This window comes from Limulus polyphemus, unplaced genomic scaffold (genome assembly GCF_000517525.1).
Source record: "Limulus polyphemus unplaced genomic scaffold, Limulus_polyphemus-2.1.2 Scaffold590, whole genome shotgun sequence".
Classification (NCBI taxonomy): Eukaryota; Metazoa; Arthropoda; class Merostomata; order Xiphosura; family Limulidae; genus Limulus; species Limulus polyphemus.
In genome coordinates, this window is record NW_013666200.1 from 280,620 (window position 1) to 303,968 (window position 23,349).

Consider the following 23,349-nt stretch of genomic DNA (forward strand, 5'->3'; position numbering starts at 1 on the left):
ATAAGAAATATTTACTTTTGTGGATTAAAGCAGAAAAGAAACAACTGATATTTTTCACGTATCACAGTTTATCTATACTAGACCAAATATCCATTATAGGCGATTATTTATATACGGTTAAGACGTTAAAAGTCTATGATATAATGTACGAAATACTAAGATATGCGTATGGCATATATATATTTTTATATCTATAGCTTTAACATTTCTGAACGAAATAAAAACTCAACCAGTTATGTTACGTAATGATTGTTCCTGTAATGTTTCTTTAGCCACGGTTTGAGGAGCTAAGAAAAAGTGAAACTCTTATAGTCTGATTGAAAATATTAAACAGAAACTTAAAAAAATGATACATTTATTAAATATATTATGATCTCAGACTAAGCCGAACCTTAATATTTCGTTCGCGCCACCAAAAACTGTGTTAAACATTCATGTGCCCCTCTATCCTTGTCTTAAGTTACCAGAAGTTCTCCCAACAGCAATGGCTAAATTTACCAAAGATTTCTAGAAGCACACGTAAAAAAAAAAAGATACTCATTTGTTATATTTTAACATCAAACAAATATTTGATTATAGCATGTTCACCCAATCCAACTTTGAATAAATTCCATCACTTATGTTTCTGTTCTAGAAACAACCCTAGTTTCTAGTCGTTAACAATTATTACCTAAGGCTTCTTGCAATCTGTACTTCATTATCTAAGAAGGAAAATGGGACACTGACAGGCTGGCAAAAAAATACCAGTTTCACTCCACACACTACTTCGTTCTTCTTTTCTTTTTTGTAAATACAGGTGTATAAACTTATGGATACTGAATATTTTACACGTGGTCTTTATATTGGTATAATTGTCTACCTGAACAGCTGAAAGAACTAGTTTTAATGCTTGCTAAAGTTAGGAAATTGAGCGTGACTAGCAGTGTAAGTTATATGTTACCCACACGTCAAAACAGCTGTTATCTGTTTATAGTTAAACTCAAAGCTACACAATTGGCTATCTGTGCTCTGCTCACCACGGGCATCGAAACCCGGTTTCTAGCGTCGTAAATCCTCAGACATACCGCTGTGCTAGCGGGGAGCCGTCTAAACAGACTATATATTCTTACACGTAAAGCATGACGGGATAACCAGCCTTCCATGATATATATTTTATAGTTTACGAATTATGGTATTTTATATGTTCTTTTTCAGTTTCTTTGCCTGGTATCATTATATTCTTGACAATAAGGTCGTATAGATGAAATCAACTTGTTATAGTTTCATTATACTTGGCGATTTTCGAAATTACCCTATATACGCTAGTTACATAATAGTTACATAAATAATGATTTAGTCTGTTAAAGTAAATAAATACAAAAATATATTGACACAACATTTATATAAATAATTTCAACATGCCGACAAAAAGTAGAATATTGCTTTAAAAAAAAAACATCTTCATGTTTTGATGAAACACCTACATCATCTTCAGGAGTTCCTTTATATAGACAGTAAATTTCATCATGTACATTAGCGTCATTTACAAAATATATCTCCACAAATTTACTTCTATGGCTTCTGGACCTAAATCTCTATTCAAAATCATTTTGTTTTTAACAGCTTATAACAATTCTCTTATATCAAATCCGTTTTTAAATTTAAAAACAAAATGATTTTGAATAGAGATTTAGGTCTAGGTGCCACGAAAGTGAATTTACGGAAATCGATTTTGTAAATGGCGTCACTGTACAAGATGTAAATTTTACACGTATATTTACTATCTAGATAAAGGAACTTTATGCCTTCTTGTTTCCTGAAGATACTGTAGCGTGTTCTATCAAAACATGCTGTTTTCAGCGTATATTGTCATGCATTTAACTTTATGTGAATAGATTATTGTGCATCTCGAAAAGTTGGTGTCGTCATTTTGGTTTTATTGTTGAAACTTTGCACAAGAGCTGTCCCACTTAGTATTGTTAAACGTATATAAATCATGCAACTAACTAATATATAAACAAGAAATATGTCAAACCTGAGTCTGTGACGAGCAGATTGAATTAGACCTGTAACACATGTTGCGACTGCCATGCTGAAGATAATTAATCCAAACGTTCTATGAGTCGGTTCCAGTTGGTGACGAAACTTGGTTGTTGTGGCGTCACAAGCCAAAAAGACCAAAAGTACGATAAAACCAACGACAAACTTGAAAAGAATTGAATAATTAAATTAGAACGAAAAATATAGTAGCAAAAATTTATTGTTCTTTATGTACATTATGTCTATCTATAATGAAACATTGTCTAACTAGACTCACGATAGAAATTATAAAATCGAATAAAAAAAAAAGGAAAACAAAGAAATCACACGCTTACTGTTTGTACATTATCAATTCAGCAAACGACCATGCATAGCCTAGTGGCCACGGGATCGAATCCCGACTTAGAACATTCTTGCCCTTTCAGCCGTTGAGGTGTATAATGTGATGGTCAATTTCACTCTTCGTTGGTGGACAGTAACGTATTAGTTTGTGGTGGGTCCTGCCGTTGCCTTCCCTTTAGTCGACAGTTCAAATAGGAACGGCGCCAGAATCCCAGTAATGTTCCCATAAAACAAAACCAAACAACTCAAACTATCACTTAATGATGTTTGTTAAAGTCAAAGCAACACATCTCAGAAGTTTTTTCAGACACAAAGTGGAGACAAAACAGAACGTATTCAATCTTCTCATATTTCGGAATTTCCATATTGTATTTAAGATTTGTGGTAAGATACACCACGAAAATGTATTATACAGAACAAGCAAGTCTTAAGCTTTATGGGTAAGAGAAGAAACGAGACCAAGTTATTAGGTCCTCAAGAAATTAATGACGCGTTTTGGAACACTTTCATTAACCACCCTCTAAAATACGTACATCAAGAATAATAACTGAACGAACCACCTAAACGTTACGTTAGTGTAGCCTATATTATTGTGTAAAGTTTTGTATACTCTAATCCCTTATAGTGATGGCACACGACGAGACACAGATTCGGTATGTAATGCTGTTTGAATTCAACAAGGGAAACAACGCCTCTGTAGCTACAAAGAATAGCAAATATTATTTGCTTGTTTGTTATGAATTTCGCGCGAAGCGACACGAGGGATATCTGCGCTAGCCGTTCCTAATTTAGTAAGACAAGAGGAAGGGCAGCTAGTCATCACCACCCACCGCAAACTCTTAACAACGAATAGTTGGATTGACCGTCACATTATAACGCCCCTACAGCTGAAAGGGCGAGTATGTTTGGTATGACGGGGATTCGAACCCGCGACTCACAGATTGCGAGTCGAGCACTCTACCCACCTGGCCATGCCGGGCCGCATATCAAAGAAGTTTATGGAAGTGTTTTGAACGTTCATAAGTATTAACGATGGTTCAGCAAATTTCGTTCAGGTGACTTTAGCCTTAAAAACCGTGATGGCAGGGGCCGACATGTTTGAATTGATATTGATGCTCTGAAAACGCTTGTTGAGTCTAACCCAAGGCAACATACACTCGTAAAATGGCTCTGAAATTGCATGTCTCTCATGAAACAATACATAAACATCTGAGGAATATGTGAAAACTCCATAAAGAAGGTGTTTGGGTGCCTCACGAACTCTCCGGTGATCATCGTTTCCAACGTGTGAACGTTACTTAGTCTCTTCTGGTGTTAACAAGGTACGAATTACGGAACAATGTATCCATAGTCCACTATGCTAACCACTAGGACGAGCTCTACAGCGTATAAGAGGTGAAAACAGCAGCCACGTTACTGCAATTTATACTTCAGGTCTGGAACCAAATGTGTTTTGCAGCTTTTCTTAATTTCAGATACGTCACTGATTACGGAATGAGACGGTCGAGTTAATCCTACTGTGCCGCAGAGAAAATTGGTCCCAGCGGAAAGTTGATGCAAAATTTAACGCACGCTATCCAGGGAGAGAGAAAAACATCATTCGCAGTTCTGCTGGGAAGTTGCTGGCTAAATCTAAGGAACCTGGTAATGTGGACCATTGACAATGACACGAATATGTTTCTCAGCGTTCAAAAATAATGGAAATATCGTCTTCCAAACTTGTTTCGAATTACAAGGACAACATGTGGAACACATCCTGTAAAATTCATTGAAGTGTTTATGGTTCCAGATTTTTCGGACATCCTGTAGTTTCTAATTTCTAACCTCAGGATCATCAGATCAAAGAAAGATGATTTTTATTGAGTTCAAGTAAACATCCAGTCTTGATCAGTAATCTCAGTTCTTTATAGCTCTTCAATATTAGATATGTAAAATTTGCCGAAATACTGTATCTTAGTCCCATCCCCTTTTTTAAAAGTAATTTATGTGACTTGATTTATTGTACTATTTGCTTGTCTTACGTAATATATCATAAATTCTTGAAGTGTGATGTTACGGATCGCTGTTGGTGGGTTTTGTAAATTCCGAGACGTTCCAAAATACCTGCTTAAAGCAACACATAAGCTGCATATTTTACCACACAGGTTTAACTTGCACATCACAGGAATTTGTGCACAATTGAGGAAGAATGCTACCATCACAATTACTAGTTGTTCGGAACCTTATGTACATTATTATTGTTTTATACAAATAAATATGAAACCTAATCTATTTTTCGAATCATCACTTGCCGTAGAGAAGTATATTTCTTGTTAGTCTCTTTCAGTTATTAGTAATTCCAAATATTCATGTGTATTTCTTGAGATATTCTTATAACAGTATAATCCGCATCTTTGTATAATTTGTAAACGTGAAGGTTTTCAGTTAGACAGTAACTCTAATGAAGAAAAAACAAAGACACTCGACCATTTTCCGCATCTGAATAATTAATAAAAGTGTTATTACTTTCAAATGCAAATATTTATACACCCTATTCAAAGTTATTAATTCATTCATTACTTAGATCATGTTGTAAGGGGCATAACTTGACAACATTTTTTTCTCTTTAAATGATATTTTTATGTTTTATTTTTCCATATTCTAAAATTATAAAAATGGGAAACCCCGTTTTATAGAATGCTTGCAATTTTGCTTCTAAACTTTTTTCACAGCAAAACTTGAAAGTTACAGTTCAACAGCAAATTTGCTTAGAAATAATTTTGAATTTATAACTGAAGCAATGCTTACCTGAAAAGAAAATAGACCTAAAGTACCCAGTCCAATCCAAGAATGAAGACTGTAAAAATGTTTAGGATCTGAACTGTTGTTATGGGCCCGAATGGCTGACATCAGACCAATAGTGATGGCTGAGATTTCCAATACGAAGAAGATAGTATGTATCACCTTGTTATACATTTTCTTCCAACAGAAGAAGTTTCTATACACCAGAATTGCTTAAAAAAGATAAAAAAATTCTACAGTTACTATATCTAAATAGACACTTTGAAAAATGTTACAAAAATACCAATTTGAAAAACAACAACAAATAAATAAAACTATTTATTACAGTAAGCAATCATGTTTGGTCATTCAGTTGTCTCTAATACAACCCTTGAAGTCTGATAATAGTGTACATTGTGCTAGTTTTCACATAGAATCGTTGTATACAAATATACCGTTAAAACGGGCCATAAAGCTGAGAGCTGGTTTGATTTACAATGACAGTTCCGAAGAAGTGAATATTCTGAAATCAGTGTTTTGGAAATTAATTAATTTTGCTACTAAGGGGTATTATTTTGAATAGAAAGCTTTATAATTAGGTCGCCCCCAGTGGTACAACGGTGAGTCTGAGGACTTATAACGCTAGAAATCAGGTTTCAACACCCGTGGTGGGCACAGCACAGTTAGCCCATTGTGCAGTTCTGTGCTTACTCACATAAAAAAATGTTTGCAAATTGTACGCAACAATTTAAACCGCTCCGTTATAGTAGGTGTGTTGATAATATTATCATCGACATCATGAATTCGGATCAAGCTTCTTAATTCCTACAGTATTTGAACAATAGACGTAGTAGCATGAAGTGTATTGTAGTACATCAGCTGGATCATAAACTTTCATTTCTGGACACTTTAACCAGTAATAACAATTGACACTTCAAATGTGAAGTAAGTATATCATAAAAATAAAACGTTCACAGGCTTGTAGTTTTATGTTGCAAGTTTTATTCCACGAAAATTTAGTGAAAATACTACTTCACCGTGCTTTTGAGATGCTGTGGCACAGCGGCATGTCTGCGGGCTTACAACACTAGAAACCGGGTTTCGATACCCGTAGTAGGCAGAGCACAGATGGCCTATTGTATAGCTTTATGCTTAACTTCAAATAAACAAACAAAAGCTTTTGAGTTATTTATTACGTATAAAGATTAAAATGATTTTCCATGTTATTTCATTGATAGAATACTTTGTAGTTGTTTTTAAGTTATATATATTCTTTGCAGAGGCGTCGTTAGGCGCTGGCACACGAGGCCCATGCCCCGAATTCCCAGTTGATGTCTTGAAAAATTAGAATAAAAAACCATGATCGATATCATACTGAAACGCCGAAAATTCCCGCGCCCCGAATCTTTTAACCATCTACGATGCTTTTGATTCTTTGATTATTACGAATCAGCTAATCACCGACAGATACAACTAAGGTGCGCGTTTAAACCTAATTGTCGCCTTAGATTTTTCTCTGAATTCAAGGATCAGACTTCAGTTTTGCAATTATCTTTTGCAGTTTATAAATTTAATTGTCCTCGTCGTGAGCAAGATTACATTTGTTCTACCAAAAGAAAATTATTAACACGTGTGAAAAAACATACTAAACTAAAAATGGCTGGAGACGGCTTGAATGGGTAATGAAAAAAAACTTTAATATAAGTTTAACATAACATCAAATGTACAACGTTTCGACAAGGTTTTGTCATCATCATCAATTTGTGAAGGTCAAGTTATCGAAAAACTTAAACCAATTTTCAGGTATTATCCAAAACACGCAGAAAAAAACTCCTAAAAGCAACCCTGAATTCCAAATATCAAGAACTGGACTACTTACAAAAACTCAAACAGAAATTAGACCACAAACTAGCCTGCTACCTCAAACCAGATGATTACGGCAATATACAACGCGCTATCAACCAAAACAACTCATTGTTGAATCAATAAAAGAAGTCCATACACAACAAGAAACTAGATCAACTAAGGAAACTACAACAACGTTAAGTGAAACACAACAACGCAGCTCAGCCTAACCTAGTAATCAACAGATCTGACCGGACACTCAACGACACAGAACTTCAACTTCTAAACAAAGGCCTCAACTTTGCCATCAACCACAAAACAACTCCATGCCTAGAGTGCAAGGCGTGTCTAGAAGATCTAGCCAGAAGACTAGTGATCCGCTACATAAAAGAACAAAAGACCACCTCTACCGCAAACATCCTCCAACTACAGAAAGAAGAAATCCATGACATCAACCAACAGACTTTTATCACAGGTAACTACAACAAAGTGTGAATATTGGTACCTGATGATGACAAAACCTTGTCGAAACGTTGTACATTTGATGTTGTGTTAAACTTATATCAAAGTTTTCTTCATTACCCATTCAAACCGTCTCCAGCCATTATTAGTCTCAAAGTGGGTTCTTCGTCATCAAAAGAAGTCACATGACCGGAACTGTTGCGAAACTTAGAAGAGGTATCTTGGCACCCCGGGGTGTTGGTTTAGAGTAGGGTTGTTTTGTTCAATTAAGATGGATTCCTTGATTTTGCGTTTTTTTGCGTTTTTAAGATAATTCTAGCCAAGTGTTAACCATTTAGAGTTACATAACTGTCAGCAGCTATAAACTGTTAAATGAAGAAACAGTGAGAATTAAGAATTAAATCAATTCTGCATTGTCTTAACTGAATGTATAAAAAGGCAATCATCCTTAATATTTAGCAATTTTTTACCCCCACCCCCCAGTAAAACCTATCAGTCATTGTTTTATATTACACATAATAAAATTTAGGGTTAGTCGTGAAAAAAGGCAACAAATCTTTCTGCCCATAAAATAAATGTAAGCAATAGATATGTGTTAAAAGCAGGTTTTAGAATATTTCTCTTTATGTTTACGGATATAGTTCATAAGGGTAAGCATTCATTCTTTGTAAAGAAGTCTTCATGTCACTGCTACATCAAAAAGTATGGAATCCACCATTAGTGGAAAACTAGAGAAAAAAAAAGAATACGAGCAGGAAAGACGTAAGTACATCTAATCAAAAGACTCAAGTCTGCATTTGAAGAGGAAAACGTAATTTAAGTGATTAGAGCAAAGGATGATATACATACAAGGATTTGAGTCTTTTGCCACACTGCTATTGAACTTCAATCAGCTAATTGATGTCCCTTCCCCCCCCGCCTTCGTGTAGCTCAGTGGTAAACAGTAAGGCCTTGTAACACTAACAAACTGAGGTTCAAAACTCATGGAGGGCACAGTGCAGATAGTTTATTGTATAGCTTTGGGTTTAAACACACAAATAGGTAATTTGTATTGATCACAAGTTTGTTCTGTTTATTCGTGGAGGTTTTCATGTTGAAATCATTAAAATTTGCTTGACCTCTGTTTATGTTGGCATTCTGAATGAAATTAAGCGAAATCTGCCTGAATACTTTTTCTTCTTCCTCTATCTTTGGCTGCCTAAATACTTTTGCTTCTTCCTCTGTCTTTGGCTGCCTGAATACTTTTTCTTCTTCCTCTGTCTTTGGCTGCCTGAATACTTTTTCTTCTTCCTCTGTCTTTGGCTGCCTGAATACTTTTTCTTCTTCCTCTGTCTTTGGTTATATGATTTATTATAAGTCTGAAACGCTTTGGAAAACAACTGGAAAAATATTCTGCTGGATTTCTTTTATATGTTTCTTTGTAGTTAAGCACGAAACCACACAATGGACTATCTGCGCTATCCACCTCCACGGGTATCGAAACCCGGTTTCTAGGGTTGCAAGTCCGCAGACATACCGATGTGCCACTGTGGGGGCAGGATTTCTTAGTGGATATTATTTTAACTTGAAACAAACAGATGAATCGTAAAATTTATTTAATAAATTTCTGTGTTACGTTTTTAAATTACACATTATAATACTAATATATGTGAAATGATTGCCTTTTGGAGGGTGAAGTATTGATAGAGGAAATACATTGTAGAACGTTTTACAATCACACTTTTCAAACGAATTTGTATTCTGTTTACTCTTACTCTTAAAATATTGAATTCTCATTTATTTAGCAATATTAAGTGTTACTGTTGATAGCTCACCCAATCACTTCTTCTGTTCTCAGAGTATGTTTACTCTGATCTTGATACGATCGTGTTACACGTCTTCATTACAGTGACTGTAAAACAGTTATTACTGGTAATTTGAGCTCCACCCATACCGATTTTATACATATTAAATTGCTTTAGTAATATCCGGCAATAATGTCTGCTTAAATACATTTTTTTCTGAAACGCTTTATATCCTGTATCTGGCTATTGTTACGCCTCAGTTATTAACTCATTTCTCCATAATTCACTGTTCATGAGATCACCGAGGAACGTAATTCCGATCCCTTTAATTTATTTACTGGTTGTAAATTGAAAATCCTCTTAAACTAACGATGATAATATGTTACCTTCGTTACGGAATGTTATTAATTCTCCGGACATACATTTCCACAATACCACGACTGCATAGCTGCTATTTAAAATATTTTAAACTGTTCGGTTTCTCCCGAATTTTTAATCGTTATTAAAACAGTTGAAATCCTTCCAATGACGCTTATAATTATATTAAAGAAATATTTTATCTTCGTTGTTTTTTTTATTTCTGCACGAATTCATTTTCTAAAACCAGAATTTAATAAAACTAATACTTGTATTCGTAAATTTATTTTTTAAAGTAGAAATCAAATTGGCCTTTTTTTTTTCATTATTGATAACAACAGCGGAAAAGAGGAATTTTTTTGAGGAAATTCAAACTTTTAATAAACTAATATTTTTTTAACAACAATATCATTTTAAGAATCGTCGTAGTAGGTAATGACGAAGTGATAGTGATACTCATTTCAGTAATTTTCTCACTGCTTCTAATAATGATACCAGAGGCGTCGTTAGGAGCTGGCACACGGGGGCTCGTGACAAAGGTACTATTTTATAGTACCCCGAATCCCCAGTTGTTTTCTTAAAAAAACAGAATAGAAAGCCCTGATCGAAACGCCAAAAATTCCCGCGCCTAATCTTTTAAGTACCAGCGACCCCTCTGAATAATACCTTACATGAGAATAATGATTTTAAAAAGTTAATCAACACATTTAGTATCCCAGTTTTTCTATTTCTTTCAACATTACTGATCGTCTTGTATTTAATAGTTTTGATTTAGATAATGAATCTGGACGTATAGAAAACTTTAAAAATGTTGCTTAGGAGAAAATTCTTATGTTACCTTCTCCCTCATCTATAAAAAAAAAGTACTTTTCAAGGTTTTGAACACCGGTATGTCTGCGGACTTACAACGCTAGAGTCCGGGTTTCGATACCCGTGGTGGGCATAGCATAGATAGCCCATTGTGTAGCTTTGTGCTTAATTACAAATAAACAATAAACACAGCGTGCAAAATAATACACTCTGTCAGCAAAATAAAACCCATTGTTTAATTTCTACATGCATACTGGTGTATAAAATAAAACATTTTAATACTAGAAATAAAAGACCTAATAGATTCAATTAGAATTCATCATTCAAACCATATGAAGTTTTCGTACTATCAGTCACGGTTTTTACTTTGGCGAAACTCTCTTGAAGAAGTTGTTAAACGAAACGTTGAGTTTCAAATTAAATAAAAATAGCACATTTGGTGTTATAAGGTCCTTTATTTCTAGTCCTAAAATCCCACTGTTACTTCTATTCACAATAATTCAAGCAATTTTACATTTCAGCATTTTAGTGCTGCTTAGATCCTTAAATTCAAGAGAAAACTGCCCTATAAAATCATTTATGATAATTGTTTTCTTTTCATAAAATGAATATATTATCCCTTAAAACAGAATGATTGAAATACTTAAATAAAAAAACTGATTTGTTTGTTTGTTGCAGATACTCATGCAAAGCTAAAAGGCCGTCAATGTTAGCCGTACGTAATTTTGAATTAATGGGCTAAAAGGAAAGACGCTAGTCAACAGCCCCATCGCCTTCTCGTGGACTATGGGCTATTTTTGTCGTCTTTCTTCATTAAAAAGCGCACCCTTATCCCTCAAACTCACAGTCCAGTTACTGCTACCACGCTACACACCCTGCCCTTGATTTCAAATTTCATTAACAATTGTTTTAACCAAATCACACGTTCTTGATTTTTAGAATGACTAAAAAAGTTTCTAATTATTTTTATTAGGCCTAATTATTATTTTTATCTTTAAGAGTTGTACATGGATTGAATACCAATATCTTTATGATTGTTTTGTTTTGGTTTAAAATGTATGATATTGTTACGTCTCCGTTTGTTAATTGATTTTTTTCGTAACTTCGTTCCGACGAAACTTTAACGACACAAGTCTTTACTTAATAAAACTGGTTTATTCTTTCCGAATATAACTCTGCGATACACTTAATCTCAATACTCGCGCTAAAACAACACTGTAACAACGAACGTCAATAATACTTCCGACTGCGTTATAACAAACTATAATAACGAACGAACGTTAACTACAACAATACCGTGTGACTGCAGTTCAATTACTCACTGCCTATCTACCCACCTTACATTCCCCTCTTTTATATATACCAGCCTACCCTATATCGAGTAATTACTAGAGCATTCCTGAAAGAACAAGATAGTTCTAGAAACTAGAGGGCGCCACAGTGGTCATGTGACTCGCTGACGCAACAATATTTTCAATACTCAGGCTGAGGTTTAGCAAGGTCTCGCGTTCATTCGCCATTTCTCGTCCCCAGCCCACCAAACATGCTCGCCCTTTCAGCCGTGTGGCCGTTATAATGTGACAGTCAATCCCACTATTCGTTGGTAAAAGAGTAGCCCAAGAGTTGGCGGTTGGTGGTGATGACTAGCTACCTTCCCTCTAGTCTTACACTGCTAAGTTAGGGACGGCTAGCGCGGATAGCCCTCGTGTAGCTTTGCGCGAAATTCAAAAACAAACAAACAAAACTAATCATCAAAACCTTTTACGAGGGAAAACTGTAACCCGTGAGTAAATGTACCTAATAATCAAAAGAAATTGAAATGAAACGACAAATTTCTCCCACTTTTTTTCTATTATGTCATTGAAATGATCACGAGTACGCGAAGCAAACATTGTTTTATTAACGTTTTCATCACGTGTAAGTTGGCGAGATATTCTACACGAACGTATATCACCGACTTAAAGGAGATTTCTTGAAAAACATAGGCTTGAACTAACTGATCAAATTTTGCGTAAATCGACCAAACGGAAATAACATTTTCTAAGAAAGTTTTTATTGAAACGCTCATAGAATAAGGTTTACACAAACACACACACAAACAAAATCAGTAGGCTTAAAAATTTCAGAACACACAAAAAGTTATAATAAAATGAAGCGAACATTTCATCATGGATGAGAAGAAATGTGACAGAAATTGAGCCGATAGTCGGTAACGTTCTTTCGTCTGCTACCGCGTTTAACTTGCTCCCATAATATAAGAGGGAAACTAAGGTTCAGGTCATCCCTCTAAAAAGTACGGGTACGGTCTCCGCCTCAGGTACGCGGAAAGCCTCGGCATTGGACGCCAACCAACTAACTAGTGAGAAGAAATATGACAGAAATTGAGCCATGCCCTTGATGAGACAGTAAAGATATACTTATGTATTTATCCAACTATTTAAGCCTATAAAGATTGAGGGTACATAAGACAATGGGTCTGCACTCTCTACTGGCCATCATTCCTTCTACCATTACCTTTTTTTATCAAACATTTTTTTTTTATTCCGTACTAAATGTATTTAAATTTTGCCTTCAGACACGTGTTTCGAACATAGAATTTTTGTTAATGTAAACTGTGCTCAAAAAAGAGGGAGGGATTTCATTTTCCATAAATTGTGTCCTCCGGCGGTCAGTGGTAAGTTTAAGGACTTACAAGGCTAAAATACAAGGTTCGATTTCTCACGATGGACACACACACAGAAGACAGCCCAATATGGCTTTGGGCTGAAAAAAAAAAGCAAATAAAATGAAAGAAAAAAAGAATTCATATAATCCATACAAATATCTCTGTCTGTCATTATTTGTTTGACGAATGGGCTCCAAATATTCCTACCCAGAAACAACAACAACAACAAAAACTACAAGTCCATCTTCGATGGTTGAGATAAGAAATGCTTACACAGAGCGTCTCGAGACAGTTTTGTTGATACACATCATGTAAAAAGATCAACCTTCGTGGTAGTAGGGTTGATTTACCTTACTATGAAACTCGGACCACACGTAACAAACTCGTACTTGTATGTTGTACCAATGACCTTAATTTAATTGAACCGTTTTGTTCTCCAAATAAAACGCTGCCATGCAACGTATTTGTAATAGCGACGTGGAATACTATAAGTGATTAGGTCCGACAAGAAATAGTTAAGATATGACCGTCTATTGCAACTGTTGGAAGAAGGTAATTGAAATAGACCGTTCATTTTATTTTTAACTGACATCTGTTTCCTACAAACAACATATGTTAAGCATGCCTATCCAGAATTACACCTAGATCAAGGTCGCCAGAGCAAGTAACTCTTAGAGTTCAAGGATTGCTCAGTATAACTCGCTTTGCTTTTGAATGGCTAATACACACTTTACAGCTTTTAGGGGAAAATTCGTATTAATAACATATTATTTTTTTCCCGTACGTATTTTTATCACAATCGAACGGTGTAGTTGTTACGATTTTTTGTTTCGTTTATTGTTCAAAGATGTACACTGGGCCATATACGTAGTGTTCTCAGCGGGGATCAAACCAGATTAGAGCAGATGAGACATTGGAAGGGGGAATGCCCCCCTCAAAAACACGCAAGAAATTACTTTATCAATTTTTATGGAAATAAGGTATTCCCCTGGAGTCTGAGGGATTATAAGTCCCAAAATCGCGTTAAATATTCGAACTACTAAATAAAGTATTCCCCAGTAGTATGAGGGATTATACCGCCCAAAATCGGGGTTCAATACCTGCAGTGTGCATAACAGAGATAGCTCATTGTGTAGTCTTGTAATAAAAAAAAACGATTAACTTATAAAATTTTAATTAGAAACATTTTAATTTACATTAGCAGTTGATTCTAAGTTCATCGGACGTCTCTTGAGATAAATTTAATTTTTTTTTGTTTATCGAGTAAGTTATATATATATATATATTCTTAAGTCTCAGGTTGATCAGCTATAAGTTTGGGTGTTTATAATGCTAAAAATTGGGCTTCGATATCTGCAGTGAGAAAAGCACAGATTGTTTTTTTTGTTTTTTTTGCGCTTAACAACAAAAACAAACAAATATTATTTTAAGTTAAGAAATTCTAAAGTTTATTAAAGTCGTCTACTGATCCACGTGAGCAACATCATAATTATGATAATTACTTAATTCTAGTGTCCTGTTCACGAGCTTTAATGAATTACTGTGAAAGAAATACCTGATTTAATTTTGGTATTTAAAGTAGTGACTTGAGGTCATCGATTTATGGGGTCCACTTTCTACGTACGGGGATTGATTTGTGTTTTAGAATTTTCACGCAAAGTTACACAAGGTCTATCTACGCGTAGCCGTCCCTAATTCTGGGCTGATAGTGAACCCAACGCCAACTCCTCTTGGGCCACTTAAAGAACAACCAGGCCCGGCATGGCCAGGTGGATAAGGCGCTCGACTCACAATCTGAGGGTCGCGGGTTCGAATCCGCATCCCACCAAACATGCTCGCCCTTTCAGCCGTGGGGGCGTTATAATGTGACGGTCAATCCCACTATTCGTTGGTAAAAGAGTAGCCCAAGAGTTGGCGGTGGGTGCTGATGACTAGCTGCCTTCCCTCTAGTCTTGCACTGCTAAATTAGGGACGGCTAGCGCAGATAGCCCTCGTGTAGCTTTGCGCGAAATTCCAAAACAAACAAACAAATAAAGCACAACCACGATCCTCAAGTTTGGAGCACGTTTTTTTTTGCGGCAAGGGGAAGCGAACCATGATTTCACGTATTCACGGCTTGGGTGTACTAACTGCTAGGCCACACCTAGTTCTGGGATTGGTTTGAAGGTATCTAACGGCTGATTACACACCAAACGAGTTAAAATACTTCGTTTGGTACGTTTTCGATCTAAATGTTTTATTCCTTTTCTGTTTAGCATCTGGTAAGTGTTAATGTTTCTTTTTGTTCTTGTGTTTCGTCGATGACAGGAACAGCCATCAAGACTTCACATATTTCTTCATACTGTCTCTAGTTTGTTATCAAATAGATATGTGAATTGTAACATTTCATCATGAGGAAACAGTGTCTCAAAATAGTAATTTTCAATGTTTTGTAGAGTTTTTGAAGAACAATCAATGAGAACTAAAAACAACAACAAAAAAAAATGCAACATATGAAAAACAACTTACCGAAATTGTTTTTTAAGACTCATAACGTAGATAAATATATCAAGTTATACACAGATTTTTCTCTACGATAAAATACTTTTTTTTATTTTTTTGCGAGCTTTCGACCCTTTTCCCGGAGCCTTTCACCGGGCAACATTGTCCTGTACATTGTTGCCCGAAAAGCTCGATATAAAAGTATTTTAACGTAGAGAAAAGTCCGTGTATAATTCTACAAACGTACTGGAATGTCCAACCAGTTTTTGAATATTGTTGGTAATCATTGTTCATTCTTTGTTTATTTAGTAATAATTTTGTAATGTTCAAGACGTTTTTTGAATATTACTGATAATACCTGATCACTGGGCTCATACCCACCCTTTCTTTATTTAGAAACGTTATTTGAAGAAAACCAGTTTGCTACTAATTAAACGTTTCTCTCTCTCTTTCTTCCTGAAAGACTATAATGTAATAATTAATTGCTACAAAATACTAAAATCCTGATTATTTGCACTTAACACAATAAAATGCAGTGAAAGTTACAGTACACAAAAAATACACCTTCGATAGACCGTTTTTAAAGGAAGAATATAGTTGAAGCGAAACGAAACAACCGTTTCACAACAAAAGTAAGTGGTGTTTAAATCTTGGGATTTGTTTAAAGAATAAAAAGTTTCCAAGATGTTTGAATGCCTGTTATCAAAGGTGTTATTTTATAGGCGTTTAGTGTGCATTTCTTAGATACACAGACATGCTTTTACTTTTCGAAATACCAGATTCGATACATGTATTACTTTTAGTTATTTGGAGTTAATCTGAGACACTGTTACTTTTAGTTATTTGGAGTTAATCTGAGACACCGTTACTTTTAGTTATCTGGAGTTAATCTGAGACACCGTTACTTTTATTTATCTGGAGTTAATCTGAGACACTGTTACTTATAGTTATCTGGAGTTAATCTGAGACACTGTTACTTATAGTTATCTGGAGTTAATCTAATACACTGTTACTTATAGTTATCTGGAGTTAATCTGAGACACCGTTACTTATAGTTATCTGGATTTAATCTAATACACTGTTACTTATAATTATCTGGAATTAATCTGAGACACTGTTAGTTATAGTTATCTGGAGTTAATCTAATGCACCGTTACTTACAGTTATCTGGAGTTAATCTGAGACACTGTTACTTATAGTTATTTGGAGTTAATCTGAGACACTGTTACTTATAGTTATCTGGAGTTAATATGAGACACCGTTACTTTTAGTTATTTGGAGTTAATCTGAGACACTGTTACTTATAGTTATCTGGAGTTAATATGAGACCGTTACTTATAGTTATATGGAGTGAATCTGAGACACTGTTACTTATAGTTATATGGAGTTAATCTGAGACACTGTTACTTATAGTTATATGGAGTTAATCTAATGCACTGTTACTTATAGTTATATACCTTTTTGTTTTCCAAAATATAAAAGCACCGCTTTATTGGAGCAAAAGTAATAATTATCTGTAAAGCTACAGATTTATAACAATATAAATGAATGTTATTTCTCGTGGTTCTTGCCTTTTCTACCGATTGTCACGATTATCTTAAACAGATTAATTAATACTTCTGAAATGTGTGTAACATGATTGGAAACAATTATCCAAGAACTCATGAGTGTTATTATTAAATAGTGTTATTATTAATATGACATATTAGACAGACATTTTCCCGGTAAAAGTGGATTACTTTGAGGACAAAAATTAATATATTTAGTTAGATATACATTGTAGAATGATAATTAATTAATCCATTGAGCCATAATCAAACAACGCAAAACTATATCAGTTTATTTAATGATAACAGAGTTTTGAACGTATGAACCACTCGAAAAAATGAAAATATATATGTAGCAGTTATTTTCAAACAATGATTTGTTAAATCTAATATTGAACAAAAACTTTGTTCTTCAAGTCAGAATAATGACTGATAATTAACTTCGACCTTTCTAAGCCTAAATTTTGGTGCCGCTAGTTGTAAACAGCGATTTTGTATATCTAATTTATATTTTAATTTCTTTAATTCAGCGTAAGAATTTAGTGCTTCATAATCTGAACAATAAATATATGGAACTTTTAATTATGAACAAAGGTTTGATGACCCTAAGCCTTAACAATCCCCTAGTGTCTAATTTTGTTTTTAATGAAACCAATCTTCCTAGATAGCAGCTGCACAAAACTTTTTGAAATCAGAAAATGTAAATACCTGGACAATTTCTAAGGAATTCATGACCAACATATTTATCTGTTCGTCCAATAAATATGCTAATTTTCCTTAAAAAAAAATAGATAAAGACTGATATTGAAAAGATCTGCGTTTAACTTCAGTTACTCTGAAAATTTTCAATTTGTTTTTGAGTACCTCATAAATTTTAATGAAGAAGTTTGCATTACACATTTGTTGAGTAAGAAGAGCAAGATTAAATAAAAAGCTATTCTGTTTAGTTAGAAGAATTCCAATCTCCGTTCCCGACATGAATTGAAATATAAAGAATGTTTATCGAGAAATTCGGTATTAGCCAAAAAACAAAGTTAAAGTTATTCCAAAAAAAAAAAATGATTTTAACTTTTACTTAATGTTTACTTTTTGTATGATCTTGTACCGAGGAAAAAGTAACTACATGTAATCTACGTTTTATACGAAGCTTCTGTAAATGACGATTTAAAATAAACGAAATCTTTATTATTAAGGCAATCTTATTTTGATTATTAGGCGCGGCATAGCGGCTGATAGAATGTTTAGCGAGTACAAACTTTTAGCTATTAACCGATTTGAGATCTAATTACAGCCGCAGCTATTGAGGATTCTCTCTATCTCTTTCTTATATTTTTAAAATAGAAACTCTATTTTTTTGTTTTAAAATTTATCAAAAATCTACACAAAAGGTATTTGCGCATAGTCGTTCCCAACTTTCATTTAATAGACTAGAGGGATGGTAGCTAGTCAACACTACCCACCGCCAACTTTTAGGTTACTCTTGTCTGAACAAATATTTGGATTAAACCGTTACTTAGAGTCCACCTCCCTCCACACGGTTTCAAACTGAGGTGCCCATCAGTGGCACAGCGGTATGTCTGCGGACTTACAACGCTAGAAACCGGGTTTCGATACCAGTGGTGGGCAGAGCACAGATAGTCCATTGTGTAGCTTTGTGCTTAACTTCAAACACAATCAAACTGCGGATCTTGTTTGATGTTGCAAACAATGAATCCTCGGCTTCAAACCCCAGGCTCCCCATAGGGAAATGGGGCGTCAGTGAGCTCTTTTAATATAGTGAAAAGAAAAGGAAAAGCTATGAGCGACTTTAACACTGACTTGGCTAAGATTCCACATAATATCGAAGAAAGTGTAACACGAAATATTAAAATGACAACTCGAAAAACAAGCTCTCACACACACAATACGAAACAATGATTATTAGGGTTACTAACAGAAGCGTATGTGAGAGCCTAAATAATGGTTTAATAGACTCGGTCATGAATTATTAATGATATTATCAAACTTGTTTGTAAAAGCTAAACACTAACACAATATATAACAACATTGAATGTATGACTTATTACTTGTGTAGATAGGGTACAATATATTGCCACAGTTTATAATGGAGCTTCATGATCCTGTTAAGTTTAGGCCTAGGCGTGCTTCATAACTATCATTTTAGTTAGAATGACAGCTTCCCCACCCCTTCCGTGGCTCAGTGGCAGGTCCGATGCTTTATACCATTAAAATTTTGGTTTCGATACCTGCATTGAGCAGAACACAGATAGTCCAATATGTAGCTTTGTGCTTTATAAACGAACAAGAAAGAATGGGCGTTAGGTAAACATATGTTCAGTCTGAATGCACAAAATTTACGGTTATTATAAATGCAAGTGTGTTTAATACATGTGTTTATGTGTATTTATTAATATTTTTACTACAACTTATTTGTGTCTTGTATTTATCAACAACCATCTGTATTATTACTTAGTTTATATTTGTTCTATAAACTACAACTTATTTGTGTTTTGTAGCTATTGACAACCATCAATGTTATTACTTAGTTTATCTTTATTCTATAAACTACAACTTATTTGTGTTTTGTATCTATTGACAACCATCAATGTTATTACTTAGTTTATCTTTATTCTATAAACTACAACTTATTTGTGTTTTGTATCTATTGACAACCATCTATATTATTACGTTGTTTATCTTTGTTCTATAAACTACAACTTATTTGTGTTTTGTATCTATTGACAACCATCTATATTATTACTTAGTTTATCTTTATTCTATAAACTACAACTTATTTGTGTTTTGTATCTATTGACAACCATCTATATTATTACTTAGTTTATCTTTATTCTATAAACTACAACTTATTTGTGTTTTGTAGCTATTGACAGCCACCAATATTATTACGTTGTTTATCTTAAGAAACATAAACGCCCACTTGTTAACTCCTGAATATTACATAAGGTTATAAAGGACCACATACATGTGTTAGTACTACGACATCTTTAATATTTTATTGTGAATTCAGTGTTGTCTCTACATAAAAGAATCATCTTTATACATTCCCTTAGGGCAGCGTTTCCCAAATGTTTTTCATCCACGCACCCCCCTTTAATAAATATAGTTTCTTACGTGCTTCCCCTCTTTTTTTTTAAGTGAGTGAAAGTGTGTGTTAAAATGTTATATGTGTGTCGTAGTAATTACTTATTATTATAATATTAATCACTTGTTATTTTCATTAATATGAATTATGTTAAAACGCTTAATTTTGCATAATTGCACTACTGATTGACTCTTCCCTAATCGCTTGCGCCCCCCCCCCCCTGTGGGGACGCGCCCCATACTTTGAGAAATGCTGTCTTAGGGGTATTAAATGTACTTCCAAATTCTTACTTTGGAAATCCGATTTCTGAATAACTTGTCAAATCGTTAACAATCAAAATGTTGTACCCCACTCAATTTATATATAAATAGCGAAAATAGCTGGCTTCGCTCGAGTTATTAGGTTAATATCTTCTAGATGACTATGTCAGTGTGTGTGTGTATTTTCAACCCATTTTGGAATAAAAGTATAACCTATATAAATTTTTTGCTAAGCAGTATGAGATAAAAGCCATTGTTGGAACTTATTATTATCAAAACGCTCTGACTTTACTGTATATTAGAAGTTGTTATATACGGAAACATTTCTTTTCCATGTGGTTTATCGCTAGCTTGCCTCATTAAAAAGATGCGCATGCGCAAGTGCAAGTCTGTCTCTGTGTGATTTCTATTTGTAATATAAGAAACTACTTGTTTTCCATGTGTTTTTTTTTCAAACTTGCCTCATTAAAAAGAAGCGCATGCGCGCACGCACATGGGTACTCAAGTGCACACCCTCAGAGTCCACTTAGTATGGGTGCAAAATTTACGTTTTCTTGTTATTTCCTGTTGGAACTATGGCAGTCACATTTTCTTTTCTATGTAGTTTGTTGCTAGTCTGCCTCACGTGAATGAGTAATAATACCCAGGTGCACACCCTCAGGGTCCACTTAGTATGGGTGCTCCATACTGCTCTTCTCCCCCACTCCAGTGACATGCTCCTGAAATTTTACTTATACGTTGTGTGTTTACATGATTGACGTTTCCCAGCGTGGAAGAAAAATTTTCATAGAGAATTTATAATTATCGTTACGCATAGAAGTAACATATTGTGTGTAATTGACATTAGTAAGCACTATGCGACTCCAACGAGAACTAGAGAGGTAAGTGCAAATAAAGTAAGTCACTCAAACAACAAAGTGTTTAGTGCACGACAGAAATGGTGAGGCTTGGAATAGCCTGGTGGTTAGAGCAATCGACTCGGAATCTTAGGGTCGCGATTTCCAATTCCCTCACCGAACATTCTCGCTCTTTCAATCGTGTAGCCCATAAGTTGGCCGTGGTTGGTGTTCATTAGCTGCCTTCCTTCTAGTCTATCACTTCAAAATTAGAAACGGCTAGCGTGGATAGCTCTGTCGTAGCTTTGCACGAAATTGGAAACAAAGAAACAAACAAATATGGTCTTACAATCAGGAACAGCTGAGAAAATGAAGCGAAATTCAACCAGTACATTGAGCTTGATGAAAAATTGAAAGCAACGTATTATTCAAAACGTTGCTGTGTAGAAATAGAAACAATAAAATAATTCGGTCATAAAACAGTTTATTGGCTCTACTAATGAAATTACAAAAAAAAAATAATTTCGCAGACGTTCTAGTCAAAGATAACGGTTTGTATACACCTATACATGACGACCAGCCTAATCATGCAGCCAAACAAACTGTCAATCAAACAGTACAAACATTGCACGACTAAGTGCGAAGTGAGTCGTTGTGGTTGTTCCAGCTGTGTTTGTTTCCAGGTATCATTGACATTATATCCGGATATTGTTCACGAGCACCTGGTACAACAGTACAGGTGTGTCGACATGATAACAGTGTGCCAAGGACAACGTTTCCTGTCATACGCATCTAATGTGGAAAAATTATATGCTTACTGGTGATATCAGTACCAGCGACGGGGGAACCTAACCCTGGATTTTAGCATTGTAAGTCTGTAAACTTACCGTTAACTTACTGGGGGACAAATAAAGTATGATAATACAAAAGATATTGGAGTGTGAAACTGAGAAAATAACCATTAAATGTGTATATTTATTGATGAATGGAAAAGATCACATTAAAAACATTTATCTAACATAAATTTGTAATGGATTTATTTGACAACGATAAAAGGAATAATAAGATAGAGTTATAGACAAACTAAACTGTTTTAAATTGGTGTTTTCAACTTACTTTAGTTGTATAAACGATATATACTAAAAAAAAAGATTATATGTACTTATTCGTTGTTAAGCTCAATGCTACACAATGGGCTATTAATGGTGATCACATATCAGGTATCGAAACTCATTTTTTTAGCCTTAAGACTTACTGAGGCAGTTATAAAATAGTTCATACTTTTAAGATTTTGCCTGCTTCTAAGAAGATACTCGTATAAAAAGTACTTTCGAGAATAAATATATCATATATTGCCCCTTAAAAAGGTTTTCTCTGCCTTCACTGAAGTGATTTAATAATGATATCCTTTAGATAATATATCTAATATATATAATAGATCTAACAATGTTGAAAATTCCCCTTTTCTTGGCCCGGCTTGGCCAGGTGGTTAGGGAGCTTCACTCGCAATCTCCGGGTCGCGGGTTCGAGTCCCCGTCACACCAAACATGTTCGCGTCATAAAGTGACGGTCAATCCCACTATTCGTTGGTAAAAAAGTGTAGCCCAAGAGTTGGCGGTGGGTGGTGATGACTAGCTGCCTTCCCTCTAGTCTTACACTGCTAAATTAGAGACGGCTAGTGTAGATAGCCCTCGTGTAGCTTTGCGCGAAATTTAAAACAAACAAACAACACCATTTTTCTTCTTTTCGTTCTATTACATAGACTTAGTCTAATTAAATATTGAAATGTAAGTGTAAACACTACAAAAATTAAGCAGTATTCCATACATTGGTTCGCGTCAGTTCAGTTGAATATGCAAAGTGAAGTTCAACTCAAACTTACATTTTTCAACTCAAACTTACATAGATAACTGAATGTAAGGCAATCTTATTCAACCATTTCAATTTAGCACTTTACTTCTGGTATTCCGTCCTTCAACACACGCATCTCCAAAGATTTTGTTGTTGTTGTTTTTTACGAGCAGTTTTATTTTTTCCATGATATACATATATATATATATATATATATATACACACAC

General features: G+C 34.6%; 1 protein-coding gene across 1 annotated transcript in view; it reads right to left on the reverse strand.

Annotated features, from left to right (window-relative positions):
• Positions 1–23,349, reverse strand: part of LOC111085745 (transmembrane ascorbate ferrireductase 1-like) — a 57,894-nt gene that overhangs the window by 14,376 nt on the left and 20,169 nt on the right. The window contains exons 3-4 of the mRNA XM_022385763.1: positions 5,149–5,354; positions 2,015–2,184 (exon numbers count right to left, since the gene is read on the reverse strand). Coding sequence (XP_022241471.1) covers positions 2,015–2,184; positions 5,149–5,354 — 376 coding nt within the window. The remainder of the gene's footprint in view (positions 1–2,014; positions 2,185–5,148; positions 5,355–23,349) is intronic.